We start from the raw sequence: 18923 nt of genomic DNA, 5'->3' as shown, positions 1-18923 counted from the left end.
GGGGAGAGGAGGAAGCAAGCATTGGCTGGCGAGTGGAGAGGAGCCGTTAAGGTGAGGGTGGGGGGGGGGGGGGGGCCTAGCAGTTGCACCTAGCAGTTGCAGTGCTGGCACTACAAATTGCGCGCCATGCTTACACGAAAGTAGACGAAAGGCTTGGAAGTAAAACTCGCTTTAAAAGTTGTTCCTAAACGAAACTGAAATGTCTACTATGCGCACAAAAACCATTCATCCGATTGCAATGTACAGTAATATGAATGTGTTTCGAAATAATACAGTAACCAGTGGTGTTTCCATACAAAGCAATATGGTAGCAAGGAGATGAAATATAAGGTAATTCGGACGAAATTGGGGGCTCCTTCAAAGTGATCGCGAACAAAATATCTGAAATGGAACCTCACCTTTTGTTGCCAGGCGTTTGTGGTGATACGCCAGGAAACTGTTTGAATCTTCCAATGCTACGCAGGCTTTGTCCTGTGTAGGTAGCAGCTGTCACTGTAGATTTGTAAATGGGGTGAAGCAATTTTTTCTGCTCACTTTCCCTTTCGTAGCATTCAATCACACGCAATATAATTTTGCGAGCATCGCTACGTAATACTGGTTTCCTTCTAACCGTAGGCCTACCGGTACGGGTTGTTGGCGACTCCCGAGATGGGCCAGCAACTGCCTCTTCACTCATTTTGATAATGTTTAGCACAACTGCACAACAAAAACCCGCAAAACAATGACTGAGCAGACGACAATGGCTACCTTGTACAACACAGTCAGCTACGTAATGTTGGCAGCAGTCTAAACTGTGTGCCTACCGAAACCTCCCGACGTTTACAGACTTCTACCGATTCAGGACTAGGGAGAGGTCTGCCATCTAAAAGTTTACACGCTGACGTCGGTTAGTGCACTGCAGAGGAGCTGCTGGAGAGCTGTTGTCGGTTGCTGGAAAAGGTTTGCTGTTCAGCTGTATTGTCTGAATGTTGTCAAGACAATGTGAGTCACTGCATTGGCGCAACTCGATTGGGAGACTCAGGGCAGCCAAAGTCTCCTTCATTAAAAACTTTTATTAGGGCTTTGGCCTACTAAATTTTGCATGGCTGTTCAACAAAGTCATACTTGCACGTAAGGATGTTAACGAAGTCAGTTGGACTTGTTCTAGAATTGTGTATTTGTAAGATCGAATAGTCAAAAATATTGCAATAAAATTATAGAAAATTGCTGACACTCAATGATAGCCGTCAGCTGCGCCACAGTTAAAAACGTAGGAATGGGCGTAAGACACATAAAAGGTTTGAATTACCATTTGAAATCGGTGAAATTATTAGTGAAATGCATTCTACACTTTACTGATACATCGAGTGATGGATGAACAGCAAGGAAATGTACAGTAAAAGAAGAACGGTGTCAGAATTATCAAAATGCAGATATCTACACACATTTCCTTGTATGTAACCCGGCGGAGGTTCGAGTCCTCCCTCGGGCATGGGCATGTGTGTGTGTGTGTGTGTGTGTGTGTGTGTGTGTGTGTGTGTGTGTGTGTGTGTGTGTGTGTGTGTGTGTCTTTAGGAAATTTTAGGTTAAGTAGTGTGTAAGCTTAGGGACTGATGACCTTAGCAGTTAAGTCCCATCAGACTTCACACACGTTTGAACGTTTTGAAGACAGGTCTGCCGGTGTAAACGAAGGCCAGCCACGCACTTGCTTCATGTGCAACTAGGCTGAACTTGTCGATGTGCACAGGATGCGCAACGTATTCACCAGTCTGGATGTAGATAACAAGTATCGTGGTCTTGTCAGATGAACATCCGCCTGCGCTGGAGGGAATAGTAGCTTGCTATTCAGAAGTACAAAAGAAGGAAGATAGGTCCAATTTCAAAAACAAATGACAGTGAAAGTAACTCGAGTTTACTAATTTTTAATGTATGTGAGGTCGTAGATGCATTATGTTCTTACCCTCAGTAGGTGGGGTACGCCGACCAAGAACCACAAGACGAGACTCTCTCTCCATCTCTCCCCCTCCCTTCCTGCCTCCCTCCACCGTTAATAGCCACCGCCACCAAACAACCAAAGATGCTCTATGTCGTAAGTCATCGATAATGAATCTAAAGTACTATCGGACGAGCAAGTAGCATTAATTCTATCCCTCTGTTGTTTGTCCTGAGAGAGAGCAGGATATCAGGCTTCCTCTCTGTTTGCAAGATAACTTGCTAATTTAATCTCAACTAATTCATTGATAACACTGTCCCAATACTTGGAAGTGCACTTCAAAACCTTTGTTATATTCCATAGGATGACCGTTCCAAAACAGTGTTCCGCAACAGCAGATTTGCTCTACTGTTGTAAGCGTGTGTGACGCTAATGGTCTACACACCGGTCCTCCACTTTATTTATTTACACGTCAAGTTCCGTAGGACCTAATTGAGGAGCAAATCTCCAAGGTCATGGAACGTGTCAATACATGAATTTACAACATAAAGTAATAACAGATAAAAATAAAATGTTTATGAACCCGCAAAGTCAGGCCAGAAGTTTAAGTAAACACAGTCAACAGTTTAACATAAGAATCAGTTTTAAGTTTTCAAGGAACTTGTCAACTTTAGAAGGAGTGAACCATGAGGAAACTCTTCAGTTTCGGTTTTGAAAGCACGTGGATTACTGCTAAGATTTTTGTATTGTTGTGTTACCGTAGCTTATTGACAATGGCTGCAGCAGTACACTCCCACACCTTTCTGCACAGGAGTTAAGGAAGTCCGAATCCGATCCAAATGCAGGTTGCATTTCTGCTGAGTATTAACTGAGTGTTATTCTTGGGAATAAGCTGATATTGTTAACAAGGAACGACAGTATATATATAATTGTCCGAACCGCCCATTTCTCAGCCAAAAATGTCCATTTAGAATGGGAAGAGTTACCCCAAAATATAATACTATACGACATAAGCAAATGAAAATAAGCAAAGTAGACTAACTTTCCTGTCGAACGTTCGGATACCGTTCGAATAGTAACAGTGGCAGCATTAAGTCTCTGAACAAGATCCTGAATGTGGGCTTTCCACGACAGTTTACGATCTATCTGAACAGCTAGAAATTTGAAGTGATCAGTTTGACTAATCATATGCTCATTCTGTGAAATTAAAACGTCAGGTTTTGTTGAATTCTGTGTAAGAAGCTGTAAAAACTGAGCTTTACTGTGAGTTAGCATTAGTTTATTTTCTACAAGCCATGAACTTACGTCATGTACTGCAATATTTGAAGCCGAGCCAGTGCTGCACACAACATCCTTTACCACCAAGCTAGTGTCGTCAGCAAACAAATATTTTAGATTTACCCGTCATACTAGAAGGCTTTTCATTTATATAAACAAGGGGCAGTAGTGGCCCCAGTATTGAATCCCTGCCCCCCCCCCCCCCCCCCCCATTCCGCTTGACCGTACCATTCTCAACATTGTGGATAACATGGAGGTATACCTCTATGGTGGATAATGACATTTTGCTGTCTATTGTTAAAGTAAGAGTTGAACCAACTGTGAGCCACTCCCCATATTTCATAATGGTCCAATTTCTCGAGCAATATGTTGTGATCAACACAATCAAACGCCATAGTTAAATCAGAAAATATGCCTAGCGTTCGGAACCTTTTGTTTAACCCACCCAGGACCTCACAGAGAAAAGATAATATAGCATTTTCAGTTGTTAAACGACTTCTAAAGCCGAACTGTACATTTCATAGCAAATCATGTGATATAAAATGATCAATTATCCTTACACAGTTTCCGTCATTCATCGTGCGAGCCGGTCGCAGGTTCGAATCCTGCCTCGGGCATGGATGTGTGTGATGTCCTTAGGTTAGTTAGGTTTAAGTAGTTCTAAGTTCTAGGGGACTGATGACTACAGATGTTAAGTCCCATAGTGCTCAGAGTCATTTCATCGTGCGAGCCAGTGTTAATAATAATACAAACTATGATTGGGTGACTACTACTGCCTTCCAACCAGGATCTGGGAATATAAGAATTGCTTACTGGGGTGTCCAGAGATTCCATGTCAGTAGGGGCAAAACATTTTCCCCACATACGTGAATTAGAAATTTTGAGAGGTGCTCGTCATTTTCTGCTATTACTTTCTTTAGCGCATTTGGAATACCTGGTCAGTGTTAAAAACATCAACAAGCTAACAATATAATTACAGTAAAAGCTATATTTACATTCACAAATGTTGTACATGTTGAAAATAAATTTGTTTCAGCTGCTTATTGTCTTTGTCACATCACTTGGTGTTGTGAATTTTTGCTATTACTGGTATTGAAACAAAAAAAAAAAAATGAAAATTTGTATCGAATGTATTGTCCATTTGTGAAATATCGGTATTGGTGTGTCGGTTATTTAGATTCGCGTTTGAAGCTAAAGAAAAATATGGAAGTGCACGTTCCAGTTGTTTCAGCAAATGTTCAAAGATTTTGTAACTGAAAGCATATATTGTGCAACCATGGAGGTAAGAATAAGTCTTACCTCCATGTGGCAGCCGTTCGCCCACGACTTTCGTTGAGTCTCTGCGGGCTGACTGTCATACATTGTAGTAGCTCAAGGATGTTATATAACAATTTTCGTACATCTTCGTAAATGAGATTTCTTAAAGAGAAATATAGCGATTTTAAATTAATTACCCTCTTTGTAACTGCAGGCATATCAGACGCAAAGTGGGGGTTAAATAAACTTAAGTTTCGAAAAAAATTAACGAGAATACCAGTAGTTATTTCTATATTAACTGTTGCCATAACAAATTTTAATGTTATTACATCTTCGTCTTGCAACGAAATTAATGGTAAAGATGAGTCTGATTTATCATCATCAGCTCTTCAAATCTCGACATCAGCTGGACCGATTCATGGCCCAAGCAACACAAGCGGTCGCTTGGGGCGTCAACATCTGATGGTTCGTTCCAAAACAGACAACCAGCGAATCACAAGCGAACACCAGGGGATGCGACCAACGTACGACAGAACACCACTCGCTATTCGCCCAACGTTTACTTGAGAGAGAATTCTTGTTCACTATTGTGCATTCGTTTTGGTGGGTAGGGGGATCGCTATGAAAGCTACAGTACTATGAAGCAAGGGAGAATGCCATGGAGGTATTCTTACCTCCGTGGAGAATGCCCTCATTCTACTGCAGTCATATCTAAGCAATAGGAACCAGTGCATGGAGATAGCAAAAATCTGGCCCTTTACCTTACACATAAGGAGTGCCGCAGAGTCTTGTTATTGTATCCTTACTGTTAATTATATACGATCTATATTCGATATTTCCCCGTGAGACTGCCCGCATCTCGTGGTCGTGCGGTAGCGTTCTCGCTTCCCACGCCCGGGTTCCCGGGTTCGATTCCCGGCGGGGTCAGGGATTTTCTCTGCCTCGTGATGGCTGGGTGTTGTGTGCTGTCCTTAGGTTAGTTAGGTTTAAGTAGTTCTAAGTTCTAGGGGACTGATGACCATAGATGTTAAGTCCCATAGTGCTCAGAGCCATTTGAACCATTTGAACCCCGTGAGACTCTACTGTACCGTTGCAGAGGTCACCACATTAACTGCTCAGAACAACGAGTTAAAATTTCATAGAGTGGCTATAGGTCCGCCATGTTTGAAGCAAATTGAAGTTCTGGCCGCCATGTTTTCTTTAGTCAAGGCATTCGTCTGCTGTGTCCCGCCCCCTTGTAACTGCGTTTGACTTACTTGAAATAGCCCATACTAGCTTTATTTTTTCTAAAACAAGCAATAGACAGCAGTGATTTCAGTGTACACTGACAGCAAAAAGGGATGTTTTTGTCGAAATATGGCTAAACTTTTCGATGTAGATAACACTACAAGACAACTCAAATAAGTCTGTCCATCCACTATAACGTTACTTGTTGCCCATAAATTAATGCAATTAGAGCAGGTACCACCAGAATATTACGGTGAAACTTCTAAACATGCTGTGGTTAACTATTAGAAACAGTAACGGGCGCAGAAATGCGATATTTTTGTCGGTATTTCAAAGTAAACAGTCAAAGCCTCAAAAACCAGTACACTGTGAACGAGAATTTATTTGAAATATGTGTTACAAGTAGTTAACACAAGCATGGTAATTCAATAACAAAGTCGAAGCGTTCTTGGGTGGGGTAATTTCACAAATTTTCGTAAGTAGCTGTATGCCTTGGCAGAATAAAAGTGTAGGGTCAGGGCAAATTTCCTTATTTGCTGAGAATAATGGCATACTTTAGAACTGCACTGAAGTTCCAATAGTTCCTTCAACAAACCAACTACATGTTCACTGTTTAACATATCAGAAACTGAACTACATAGCCTTCTTCTCAAACCAGCAAGTAAAGTCTGTAACTGCACTATTCTTCTTTTGTGTCGTACACTAAGTTGCTTCATTTGCTTTATCCGCTTCTTTAGTCGCACATTCTCTGCTTGTACTCTGTTATAGTGTGTTTTCAACTTCTTAGGGCTTGGTAGACAGTAATTGTGGTCAGCAGAAACAGATGTGGGTCCGACAGGCACTGAAAGAATGTAGTTACATCATAAGTTTATAACAGAGTTACACCATAAGATTATAATAGAAAGTATGTAATTCAGAGTAATAAGAACACGGAGTAAAATTAAATTATTGACTTACTTTGTGCTAATGATGTCACTGTAATAGCACTATCTTGCAAATTGTCGAAAGATCGTAATACTTTATCTTGCTTTTGTAAATGTGGTGGAAAGTTAAAGATAGTAGGTACTGGTTTTGACAAAAGGCGCCTCTGGACATTTGTGAGGTACATATATTTCTCTTCAAAATGAGCTGAACAGAGGGAACTAGCTGTAGTAGGAAACCAGTTTTCTCGCTTCATATTTATAACCCATCTTTTTGTAATTTCCTTATCTTTTAAAGGAAATCTGTAATCAACGATAAATAAATTACTTCCTGCATTTGTCTTAAGCATAATTACAGTTCCAATGCAAATGACTCTTTAATAAACATTAAATAACGTGTGTCGTATTTCGGTACTAATATACTTACTTATAATATGAAATATTTGTTGTTTTATCGCTGCGATTTGTGCAGTTGAACGCTGAACACACTGCAGGCATGTTGACTTTATATTTTGTAGCAAAAAAGTCAACTAGAAAAGTTAAATATTGCAGTAATATCACAACAGCTGACACACTTCCAACACAAACAACAGTAACGCTTTCCTAATGTTTTGACTAAGGAGAACATGGCGGCCGAGTTAGCGTTGGTTGCCGCTAGGAGCGCTGTAACTAGTATCTCAGCCACTCTATGAAATTTTAACTCGTTGGCTCAGAATAACAATCTGCATGAGTTGTAATGGAATGTAACACTAGTAATCGATAGATATACCCCCTGGGTTGAGGCTAATGCATTACTAGTACATACAAGAAAGTAAAACAGTCATCAATCTGAAGACTGTTTTGAACACAACAGTGCTTTACCGGGCATTGTCCTGTTGGAGCTGGTATGCCATTACCTTCCTCTACTGTTTACTGTTTTGTGATCTCTATCTATATCTAAAATGTATTTTTTTTGTAGTGGGACCTAAGTTACTGTTTACTGTTTTTGTTTTGTTTTATGTATTACCATAAATTCTGGCCAAAAGCTTGTAAAATTGACACGTTCCATATCCTGTGATACTGTCACAACATGGATCACTGGTTCAAGAGATAAATAAATAAATAAAAAATAAATAAATAAATCACCTTTGAACCAATTTACCCATCCAGTTATAGGGGGACCAGCAAGCAGTTTAATGTGGATTCTGAACCACGCTGCAACTGTGCATTTTTCACGTTAACAAACATTGCCTGCATAAATACTAGCAAAACAGAAGACATTGTATTCACTCTCCTACAATATGCATACTTTGCTTTCTTAAATTCCCATCCGACATATGTAATTTTGCTATAAGAAACTCATCTACATCTAATATTGTATTTAAATGGCAAAAAAGCCTGTAATATATGTTGCAGAACTCACACTGTAAGACTCATTTAGACACTAATTCAAAGAATTGAATATTGTGACAGTCCCTATTTTATACACTCCAATTACAATTACTTTGTGTGGTTGACAAACTGCAATGGCGTGAGGGGGTGGGGGGCAGTGTATTGAGCGTGTAGCAAGCAATGCTTCACAAAGTGCTCCATGTACCTACAAAACAGGAAACAGCATGCGTGTGGTGCTCGAGAAAGAACTAAGATTGCATGACATCTGCCCCCTACCACTTGACCCACTGTAACATGTCACAAAGCATTTTTCATTGGAAGTGTAGTTACCTTGTGTACACAAAAGAAAACCTGAATAACTTTAACTTTAGAATATCAATACACCACCATAACACAAGAAATAAACATGCAATTGACAAGCCATATTCCAGGATAGCATAGGTCCATAACAGCTATAAATATCTTGAGGTCTCATATTTTAACATACTAGTTAAAAATGCACATTCAGTGACCCTGAATGTATTTAAGTGTAATGATAAAATGGCTAAAAAGTAAAACTTTTTATAGAGCAGAAATTTGAAGAATGTGAACCTGGAGTTCTAAAGTGGGTCTGTACAGAAGTATAAATTGTAATGTTTTATAAGTTACCAGTGTGACATGTTGATTCGTTATGGTGTTGTAGGCTATATGCAGATAGAGTTACACTATTTGTGTAATCACAGTGAAAACCCACTTTTACGCTTTTCAAGGGACTTCAAATAAATGGTGTAAAATACAGGAAAATGTGAAATGTGGGAAATAATGTTTTAAACTGTAAAAGTTATGTATATGACACCCTCTTGCATTTTCGCACTTTATATATGTAGATAATAACCATTAAAATACTTGTCAGGGACTTATTTATTGTCTAAGAAAAGCTGCTGGTGTAACAGGAATTGATAACTGTCTGTGAAGTAGAAACGTTTGACTCAACTTCACACATCACAATCATTATTTCTGGAAAGCCTGCATCTGTCATTCATTATTTAAATAATGAAACACCGCACCAGTTAAGTATTTTTCCTTGCTTAGCGTAACACGTTCCGAGAATTTTTTCTCGTTGTCAATTGAAAATATGTCCATGAGTATTTTGGGTGGTGTTTGCATTTGACTTGTTCTGCATCTCTTGCACTGCACTCATCTTCTTGAGATTACCAGGTACTATGCCTCCTCAGTTACGTACAAAACCACACACACGCAAACTGTCACTCACATTGTCTGTCTGTGTAACGTCACAAAAAAAAATACACATGTAAATACTACACTTGAAGCAAGAATAAATTCTCGAGACACACTTTGTTACACATTAAAAAATACATACTTTACGCGAAAAACATTTGAGCAACGCAAAGTGAGTGAGTTGTGTCAACTAGCGCTACAAGTGGCCCAACGTCGAAACGTGCTAAATATATAGTTTGATAAAATTGTCACGACGAACACAAAAATAGCAAAACTGCATATGCATAGTAGATACAGCGTGGAAATTGTTGTGATTGGTCATGATAGGTTCCTTTAAGCAGCTGCCAGACTGTTTGATGAACATGCGCACAGAGCTGAAATCACGTATACGAGGTGCCTCTTCGCACTTATGGTTACTTGGAGTGTGCCCGTTTGGTGTACGAGGATTGGAACTTAATTAGTGGCAACACTGCTGTGTACAATGGAATCTACTATTGTCACTGATAGGACAAGCCTGTCCCACGTCACTGGCGGCACATAATCAAGGGAAACACAGTCACTGGTGAGCAAGTGGTCTAACGTAATGGTGTCACTATGTTTTCAAAACAGGAACAACAGGGTTGGATCAAGAATGAATGTGCCAGAGGTCATGCAGCACGACAGTGTCATCAAGGTCTTACAGAGGTGTGCAGGGAATCGGCATTGCAAATACAGAACAGTGGCATGTTGGGTAAAAGCCTTCAACGAAGATCAGACAACTGTGGCTGTCATGCGTCAGGTAGGTTAGCATCTCTGAAGTAGTAGTGCATGCTGTTGCCTTGTTAGTGGACTGTGATCGTGCCATACAATTCATGAGCTCACCCATGAAACTGGATTAGCGCATGCGAACTGCTTCATATCCTGAAGGAACGCCTGCGCATGCAAAAAATTGCATCATGGTGGGTTCCACATGACTTGACGGAAATGCAGTAATGGATGCTTTATGATGCTGCTCAGACGCACTATGAGTGCAAAGGAGAGGCTTTCTTATGCCACATCGTAACACTGGATGAGACATGGGCCACATCGTACGAGCCAAAACTGAAACGCCAAGCCAATGAATGCCATCATTATGGGTCACCGTGAAAGTCGAAAGTGACTACACACACACACACACACACACACACACACACACACACACACACACACACACACACACAGGTGATATCTGGGCCATTTTCTGTACTAATTTTAATAATCAACAGCCTCCTCAGTTTCACCATTTACCTAGGTTTCAGTCGGGATAACCCAACCTTATTCAGAATAACAGTAACTACCGTTTGTCCATAGTGGACATCGTCAAGCTAAAACTACAAATCCATAAATTATCGTCAGACTATAAAACTTATCTGGAATTGCCTCGGCCACACTTAGCGACCGCTATGCGGCAGCCATGAGTTCAAGTACAGCACTTATGGCTGCCACATCGCAGTCGCGAAGTGGGGCTGAGCCAGTTCCAGATAAGTTTTATAGTCTGACGATTTATGGATTTGTAGTTTTAGCTTGATGGTGTCCACTATGGACAAACGGTGGATACTGTTATTCTGAATAAGGTTGGGTTATCCCGACTGAAACCTAGGTAAATTCTAGGTAAACGGTGCAACTGAGGCCATTGATTATTAAAATTAAAATTATTAATAATATTTATATAGTTGCTGACAGGGCCGCAAAATGTTAGTCATTTTCTGTATGACAACTTCCAATTAGCTATCCTGAAAAACTGAGTCAGCATCCCTCTATAATAAGTGAGACATTGAGCTCAGAAAGAGGGAGGGGTGTTAGTATTGTGCTATGCATAGTTTGGGGGTAAGTTTTTCTATAAAAGAAAAAAGAAGGGAAAAAGAACATGTTGTGAAGGTGTTACATGAAATGTTATACAAATAAATAACCTTTTTTTTTTTTTTTTTTTTTTTTTTTTTTTTTTTTTTTTTTTTTTTTTTTTTTTTTTTACCCAACCCCTACTCTGTTTCAACTAAGTAATCCTTCAATATGTAAAATGTATTGCCTAACAGGTACTTTTTAGCTGCCATTTTAAATAAGTGTATTTTTGCAATTTTTTTATGTCTGTTTCGGTAATTTATTGCCAAGGTTTATTCCTTGGTAGAAAATTTTGTTTTGAGTTTTATGTTTATTTTTTCTTGGTAAATGTAAGTTGAGTCTAGCTCTTGTTCCATGGTCATGGACAGAGCCGTTTGTGCAATAATTACCAATGTTATTTTTGGTGTGTACAACTGTCTGGTATATTTATTCACATGGAGCAGTTAAAATCCTAGCCATCTGGAGTTAGTGGGGGTACACTTCACGTGACGTGTATTTTGTTTGTGGCGTGTTTTTCAGTCATGTTGGAGCTATTGCATGTTGCACATTCGGCTATTTCAAGTTTACACTTCATTGTTAGTTGCTCTGCCTATCCACCACTATGCGCAGGAATCTAACCAGAAAGGGGGGCTAGAAGTGTTTAGGCAGTGGAAAGACCAGACACAGATTTCTACATCATCGTGGCTGTGCATGCGCACTATAGCGTGTTCTTAGCACTTGAAAGTAGCAGTCTACCAGCTGCTTAAACGAACCTGATGTCTTTATTTGAACGAACATACATACTCCCTTCAGTGAAGCCGAGTAGAGCTTCGCAGCGGAGGGAGATACGGTACCAAATGTTCCAACTTTTACCAGTTCAAATCCTGTGTGCCGTGGTGTCAAGAAACTTAACCACATAATGTTTGTGAGCACTACTTGATGGCCAGTATCATGCCAGCATCATTTTCTGTAATTTTTACTCCATGAACATTGTTTCGTAATGCAGAAATCACGAGAAAGTTATCAATGTGGCGACACAAAATCAGGTGCAAATTAACATTATAGACAAAGAAAATTTGACAGTAGAGGTAAAAAATGTTGTAAACATTGGGAAAACGTTAATTTCGGGAACATAAAACGGGGTTATACTGTACATGCTTCCCTACAGTGGAAACTCACATAAAACCTTCTTGTAACATACTTAATAGAGGATCCGTGTAAGAATACCTGAAGGCAGTAAATTCATATATACACTCCTGGAAATTGAAATAAGAACACCGTGAATTCACTGTCCCAGGAAGGGGAAACTTTATTGACACATTCCTGGGGTCAGATACATCACATGATCACACTGACAGAACCACAGGCACATAGACACAGGCAACAGAGCATGCACAATGTCGGCACTAGCACAGTGTATATCCACCTTTCGCAGCAATGCAGGCTGCTATTCTCCCATGGAGACGATCGTAGAGATGCTGGATGTAGTCCTGTGGAACGGCTTGCCATGCCATTTCCACCTGGCGCCTCAGTTGGACCAGCGTTCGTGCTGGACGTGCAGACCGCGTGAGACGACGCTTCATCCAGTCCCAAACATGCTCAGTGGGGGACAGATCCGGAGATCTTGCTGGCCAGGGTAGTTGACTTACACCTTCTAGAGCACGTTGGGTGGCACGGGATACATGCGGACGTGCATTGTCCTGTTGGAACAGCAAGTTCCCTTGCCGGTCTAGGAATGGTAGAACGATGGGTTCGATGACGGTTTGGATGTACCGTGCACTATTCAGTGTCCCCTCGACGATCACCAGTGGTGTACGGCCAGTGTAGGAGATCGCTCCCCACACCATGATGCCGGGTATTGGCCCTGTGTGCCTCGGTCGTATGCAGTCCTGATTGTGGTGATGAAGAAAATGGGACCATAATAACACTGGACGATCTCAGGAAAGAAATGATAAACTGTGAAGAAGAAAAGGAGGCAAACTTTTTTTAAGCCAAAGATAAAATTACAGTTGGAAACTATGTTCTGGTAGCTTTTGCAACAAAATGTAAGAAGGTTCATTTTATTGGCCATGTTACCAAAATTAGTGATTTAGGAGATCCAGAAGTGATTTTCCTCAGATGCAAAAATAAGACAAAGCATGGCACCACATTCTACTGGCCTGATAGAAGAGATGAGACGGAAGTTCCATCCTCTGACGTCATTCCAGTGCTGCCTGAGCCTACTTTGAGTCGCAGGGGAGACCTGACATTTAGTGTTACATTTTATTCATACAAGATTCAGTGACTAAATAACAGTTAGGGCCTAAGTGTTAATATAATAAGTTGAATTAGGGCACTTTAGTGTTAAACACAAATTGCCAACAACTTGAGTTCAATTACCATGAAAAATAATAGAAAGTGAACTTATAAAGTGAATTTTTCTTTTCTCTTGATACTAGATATTTTATTATTTTTGTTAAATTGCCTACTAAAGAAAAAATATTACTTTTGTAGAATTTAAACTAATAAATTACTGGCCTAAAACAAAAATAAATCATCTATGAAGCATTCTGTTTCAGTGTTTTATGGTTTAGGCTAACACTTATTTTTTAGTTTAGCTAACATTTTCTGTGTATTTCATAATATACAAAGAGGTGTGTGCAAAAAAGTTCATATCCTGAGTAAAAGTTAAGATATTTTAATAATTTAAAAATCCTCAAGTTCAGTAAAAATTGGGTAATCAGGTCACTTACCCCAAGTCTCTTTTACAATGCTCTGTATGGGTACAACAATGCGGGGTTACACTTGCCCCGAACCATGGGGCAAGTGTAACCTCACAACACAAAATTTTGAAAACAATTAATTGACCATATAATTTCTTTTTTCAAAAACAAAATGTAGATTGTTTAAAAGTCAATAAGTTAAACTTTAAGCATGAAAAATTTCAAAATCATATCTTCAATAAAAAGTTGGCAATTTGGTGTCAAAGTTGAACTATGCCAAAATGTGGTTACACTTACCCCACTTCACCCTGTTAGGAACTATTTAACAGTGTAATGTTGCTTTTGTACTGCAAAGTCATTGAACTTCTTTGAGAAATTGACACGAACATCAATCTGGAGGTTTTTGATCTAACTTAGACTGGACCAGTATGGGAAGGACAATTGGCTGTCATCTTCTCCTCACATTCCTGGTGTTGATGGAAAGATAAAATCTGTTTCCTTCTTCATGAACAAAATATAAGTGATGACTGTTAATTCTTGTGTATAATAAACACAAATTCAACATGATGTCAACTGCAGTTTCTATGTGATACCCTGATAGTTAGCAATGCACTTTGGTCATATTCTGAATTGTTGGTGTCACAGAACAGCTGCATTTGCAAATAAGTTACTGTTACTACCAGTGGAATAACTGAGATAGCATATGGCATATTATATTTTTGCTAGTAATCTTGGACAAAGTAACTACCTGTACAGCTCATTACTGAGCTGTCATTCACTATCTTTTCCTTCCTGCCAAATGAAGTTGCCAGTGCCTTTGGCCTTACTGATAAACATTGTACAGATGCCTAATGACTTGACAAGCAAATGTATACATGAGATAGTTTAAATACATTAACATTTGTGAAAATTGCAACATACAGAGAGATTGGCTTGAGAAACCTCAATTTGTAAAACAGTGTACTGTTAAGAAGTGTTTGAAATTGCAGAAGTGGCGTGTCCACTCCATCCTTAGCTCAGTGTGGTCAGTGTTATCTAAGCTAACTTTGTGAGGAGCTGTCCATCTGCCCTACTTCCAGTATTTTCATTGTTGTCAGAGTGAATGGCTTCAACATGGGCATGAGTTCAAATGGAGTGGGCTGACGTTCAGTGGCAAGTGAGCCTGTCATATTGTGACACTACATCATACAATTCACTGTATTGATGCATGTGTGTTACTAGCATATTCAGTTAAGAGTGTGTACTTACCCACACATTGCAACCACAGCATGGGATTACTGCCATGTCAGCTGCACATTTGTAACAGAACATGCAGCTTTATCCACAGCATTAGCCCAATTCTCCAGGAATATGTTAACACCTTGCTGACATACTGAGTGACACAGTGGGTTGTTTTCATATGATATGGGTTTCAATTGTCTTGTTGTGATTGCAGAATATGAAATGAGCAGTATAAAAGTGGCCCCAATCTGGTAGCCTGTAATGTTGAGCAGCCCAGTAGACAAGCACAAGATGTGGCTATTTTCTTGTCCTGCACATTGGCCTGACATGTTGCCCAGAGCACACGTCTGGGATATAGGCATTTGGAAACTGTTGATAGATGGTTGTGTCATGTAAAAACCTTGTGGAAGGAGATTCCTGAGAATCATAAAGTGTCCCCCTTCAGTTCCATGCCACAGGGCCTTTAGAGGTTCTAATTCCAGGGCACAAGAACTTCACACAATAGTGAATTCTCAGTAACAGATCATTTCCGGTTTTGTAAATCTATTGGTTAGTGTACTGTCATGTAACTAATATATGCTCTGAAGTTCAGTACAGTTATTTGTGGTGTTCTTGGCATTGCAGTTTTAATAAACATTGTATTTTCCATGTATGAGTATAGTTTACACATAGTCAATGCTGTTGTTTATTGTTCTATCTAGCATAGCACAGCTGAGTGAGGAGTACTTCACGGACGACGCAAGTGACTACGGGGCTTCACCGATGCCAAAAATTCCAAATGGTAAGACAACAAAATTTTAGGGTGTATGCCTTTTTCTCTAATGTAATATTGGGATAAATATTAATTTGCAAAAACAAGTGCACATTTATACAAACTATTGAGAGACTCGTTTATATTGGGTTGTCCCCTGTTATCAAGGCATGTTACACATTAACTGGCATCTCTGTTCAGGTACACTACATGAACATAATGATATTTTTATGTTGCCTTCACTATATCTCCTCTCAAAGCTACCCATTCCACTTCTATTGATCACCCTCCTCCCCACACTTGTTATTTGTTGCTTAATGCCACCTTTGAAACTCTCATCAACCACACCTTGGTAATTCACAAACTAGGTAAGTATGAGACAGAGGGCAGTGTGCTACAGTGGTTTACATCATACCTATGTAACAGAATGCAAAGAGGAATGGCATCCTCGAATGCAACAAATTATCATTCAGAACTCAGATCAGTGACAGAAGGTGTTTCTCAAAGCTCTGTTCTCAGTCCAGTTCCTTTCCTGTTCTTGTTAATGATTTGCCCATCAGTGTCAATACCCCATCAGTTTTGTTAGCAGATGACGTGTCTGTACTAATTGAAAATCGAGAGTCGGGGAAAAAATCAATGACTGCAACATTAATACACTTGCTAGGTTAGAAACAAGGTTGCATCTAAACACTTTAACTCTGTAAAAACAATTCAGAACCCAACATTCAGAATTTCAGGAAAAGTAAATTGTAAAAAGGACATAGGAGAGGAAATGTTCGGATTTCTGTGACTAAATATAGACATGAATCGGGTAAATTATGCGGCTTTGCATTTGCAGTGCAAGTATTATCCAGTGCCTCTGATGTGGACACACAGAAAATTGCATACCACAGTTATTTTAAATCCATAATCAGATATGGCATTGTTTCCTGGAGAAGTACTAGAAACATATCATGAATACTGAAACTCCAGAAACACATAATAGAAAAGTGTGCTTCACATCAGAATTTTTGAAGTATCAATCTCCAAGCGAGATTTGAACATCTCTGATCAGCACAGAGTGGACAATCTTCCGACAGAGTGAAAGGAAAGACAGCATGTTCTTATACTAATTTTTGTGCTGACAGATGTATAGTTGCACTCTCTTGAATGAAGTTACACTACATTTATCACACTGTGTGTGACTAGCAGTAGTTCCTACTGTACCGTGGACAATACTTCCTTTAGTGGTGATGCTGTGTCTGTCATGAAACATGCAATAAATTTGCTACTTTGTGTACTCTGGTCCAGTGCATTACGTCATGAAAATGTGGCCATTACTCAATGCGCTGCCCATCATGTTGTACCTGGATTACAGTACCAAAATGATTACAGTGCAGGATGTGCAGTGTCATTACTGTGCAATTCCAACAGTGAAAACCAAGTGCACTGACAATTCACACCTTTTACCTACAGATAAAACCAGCCTAACTATGCCCTACAGTGGAAGCCAACAATGAATCTACTCTTGGTCTTTGAGGGCAATGCTACCGCAGATGGTTGTTTTAACCAACAACATTTGCAACATAATTGTAATGCTACTTCCACAGCTCATACACCACATAGGGCATACAAGCACCTGCTTACTGCGGTGTCACAACCTGTTGTGTATCATGAATAATTGGTAGCAATATTGCCTCCTCTATTGTGCAATGCTGCAATTACCTGTCATCACCACCTCTGAGGTTCACCCTGCACCTCAAGCTAAGACAATTTGATCCCAATCACTTGTCTTTGTGGTTTGTGACAGTGAACAGCATTTTTGAAGCAAAGGGAATTTTAGTTGATGATTCTAAATACACTAACCTATGCTGCCATCTGCTGGGACAGGCAGAACTAATCAGTGAGCTTATCCTGTTGCTGCCACCTACAAACAAGTGCAGCATAGCGAAGACAGTTCTCCTGTGGAGACTTTCTCGAACCCTGAAATAACAGCTACAAGAGATTGTCTATCAACAGTATCTCCATGACAACGTGCCTTCACAACTTTGGCATCACCTCCGCACAACTGTTGATCATACTCTCATGCCAGATATGATCTTATGGCTGCTGTAGATCATCAAGTTACCAACAGTGTTGCACAGGGTGATGATTGCATATGAATCTGAACATCTAGGAAAAGACTCGTGTTGGCAGATCAAGTGCCCTCAGTGATAGGCCACTAACATCTATTAGACAGACAGATGGATGCCACCCTGCATATTATGCGTCAAGGACATCTCGCATGCCACCCATTCCCAGGTGAACCAGCTTGATGTAACACAACGGTGATGTCCCTTTGTCTCAGCAGCTGACTGTGTGCCATCACATGCCACCTAACCTGCACTACTAACCAATAAAACAGGTACTGTTACAGCCAGACCACAGCAGTTGATATGCTGGTTCCACAGTAAATTTCGATACGATTCTAGCAGATGTCTTGCTCCTTGCAAGTTCCCAAACATCAATGGACAGAAAAAGGTGCTTCATCATGCTCCAGTGAGCAAAGTTGCTTACCTCATTTGCACATAGTGCGAACTCCACGTCACCTCCGTGATGGGCACACAAGGAAGCCTCTTTATTCCTCACCTCATTACACAACAGTATGGGTTCTGACATCACCTCATTCCCAAATGGCAGCATTGGAAACTTCAAATTGACATCATCACTCTTGCTTCACTGACTGAACAACATGCAGATACCAGTCTACGGAACTACTACATGCACTGTTCATGTGTTGATGAACATACCTTGACTTTCTACATAACTGGTGTCTGTAAACCAATCATTGGCATGGACTTTATAGAGTTTTCCAGTGCTCACCTGACATCGTACAAATGCCATTGATGCTTTATGCTGCTGTGAATCACATAAAGGGACTTTCCACTCTGACCATGCTACTGGGACGGCTTCACCTGAACACCTCACCACTAACGACTCCTCTTCTGATGCACTCAGCAAGTGTGCCCAGTTGTTAGATGACATTCTCACTGCCCATCAGTGCACCACCTCCAACCACGACTCCTACACTCAGCCACATTCCACACACAGCAGTCACCTCACCACAGTGCATGCCAATAGTGGCCATCAACAGTCACAAAGTTCGTACAGCACACTGTGCAATGTTCGTAAACAGTGAAACAGACCCGCCCAATTCCTGAACTCGGGCTCATATGCATGCAGTGTGAGAAGGAACTATGCAGTGAATTGTG

The 18923-nt window shown here is 40.2% G+C and overlaps 1 protein-coding gene across 6 annotated transcripts in view; it reads left to right on the top strand.

The window, feature by feature from the left end:
- LOC124605815 (deoxynucleoside triphosphate triphosphohydrolase SAMHD1) overlaps positions 1-18923 on the top strand; it is a 355281-nt gene that overhangs the window by 199304 nt on the left and 137054 nt on the right. For all 6 annotated transcript variants that reach the window (XM_047137726.1, XM_047137725.1, XM_047137728.1 and 3 more), the window contains one exon: positions 15644-15723. In XM_047137726.1, coding sequence (XP_046993682.1) covers positions 15705-15723 — 19 coding nt within the window. In that variant the 5' untranslated portion in view covers positions 15644-15704. The remainder of the gene's footprint in view (positions 1-15643; positions 15724-18923) is intronic.

The sequence above is a fragment of the Schistocerca americana genome, chromosome 3, assembly GCF_021461395.2.
Source record: "Schistocerca americana isolate TAMUIC-IGC-003095 chromosome 3, iqSchAmer2.1, whole genome shotgun sequence".
NCBI lineage: Eukaryota > Metazoa > Arthropoda > Insecta > Orthoptera > Acrididae > Schistocerca > Schistocerca americana.
The sequence above is the reverse complement of the archived record's forward strand: the minus strand, read 5'-3'. Positions and strand labels throughout refer to the sequence as shown.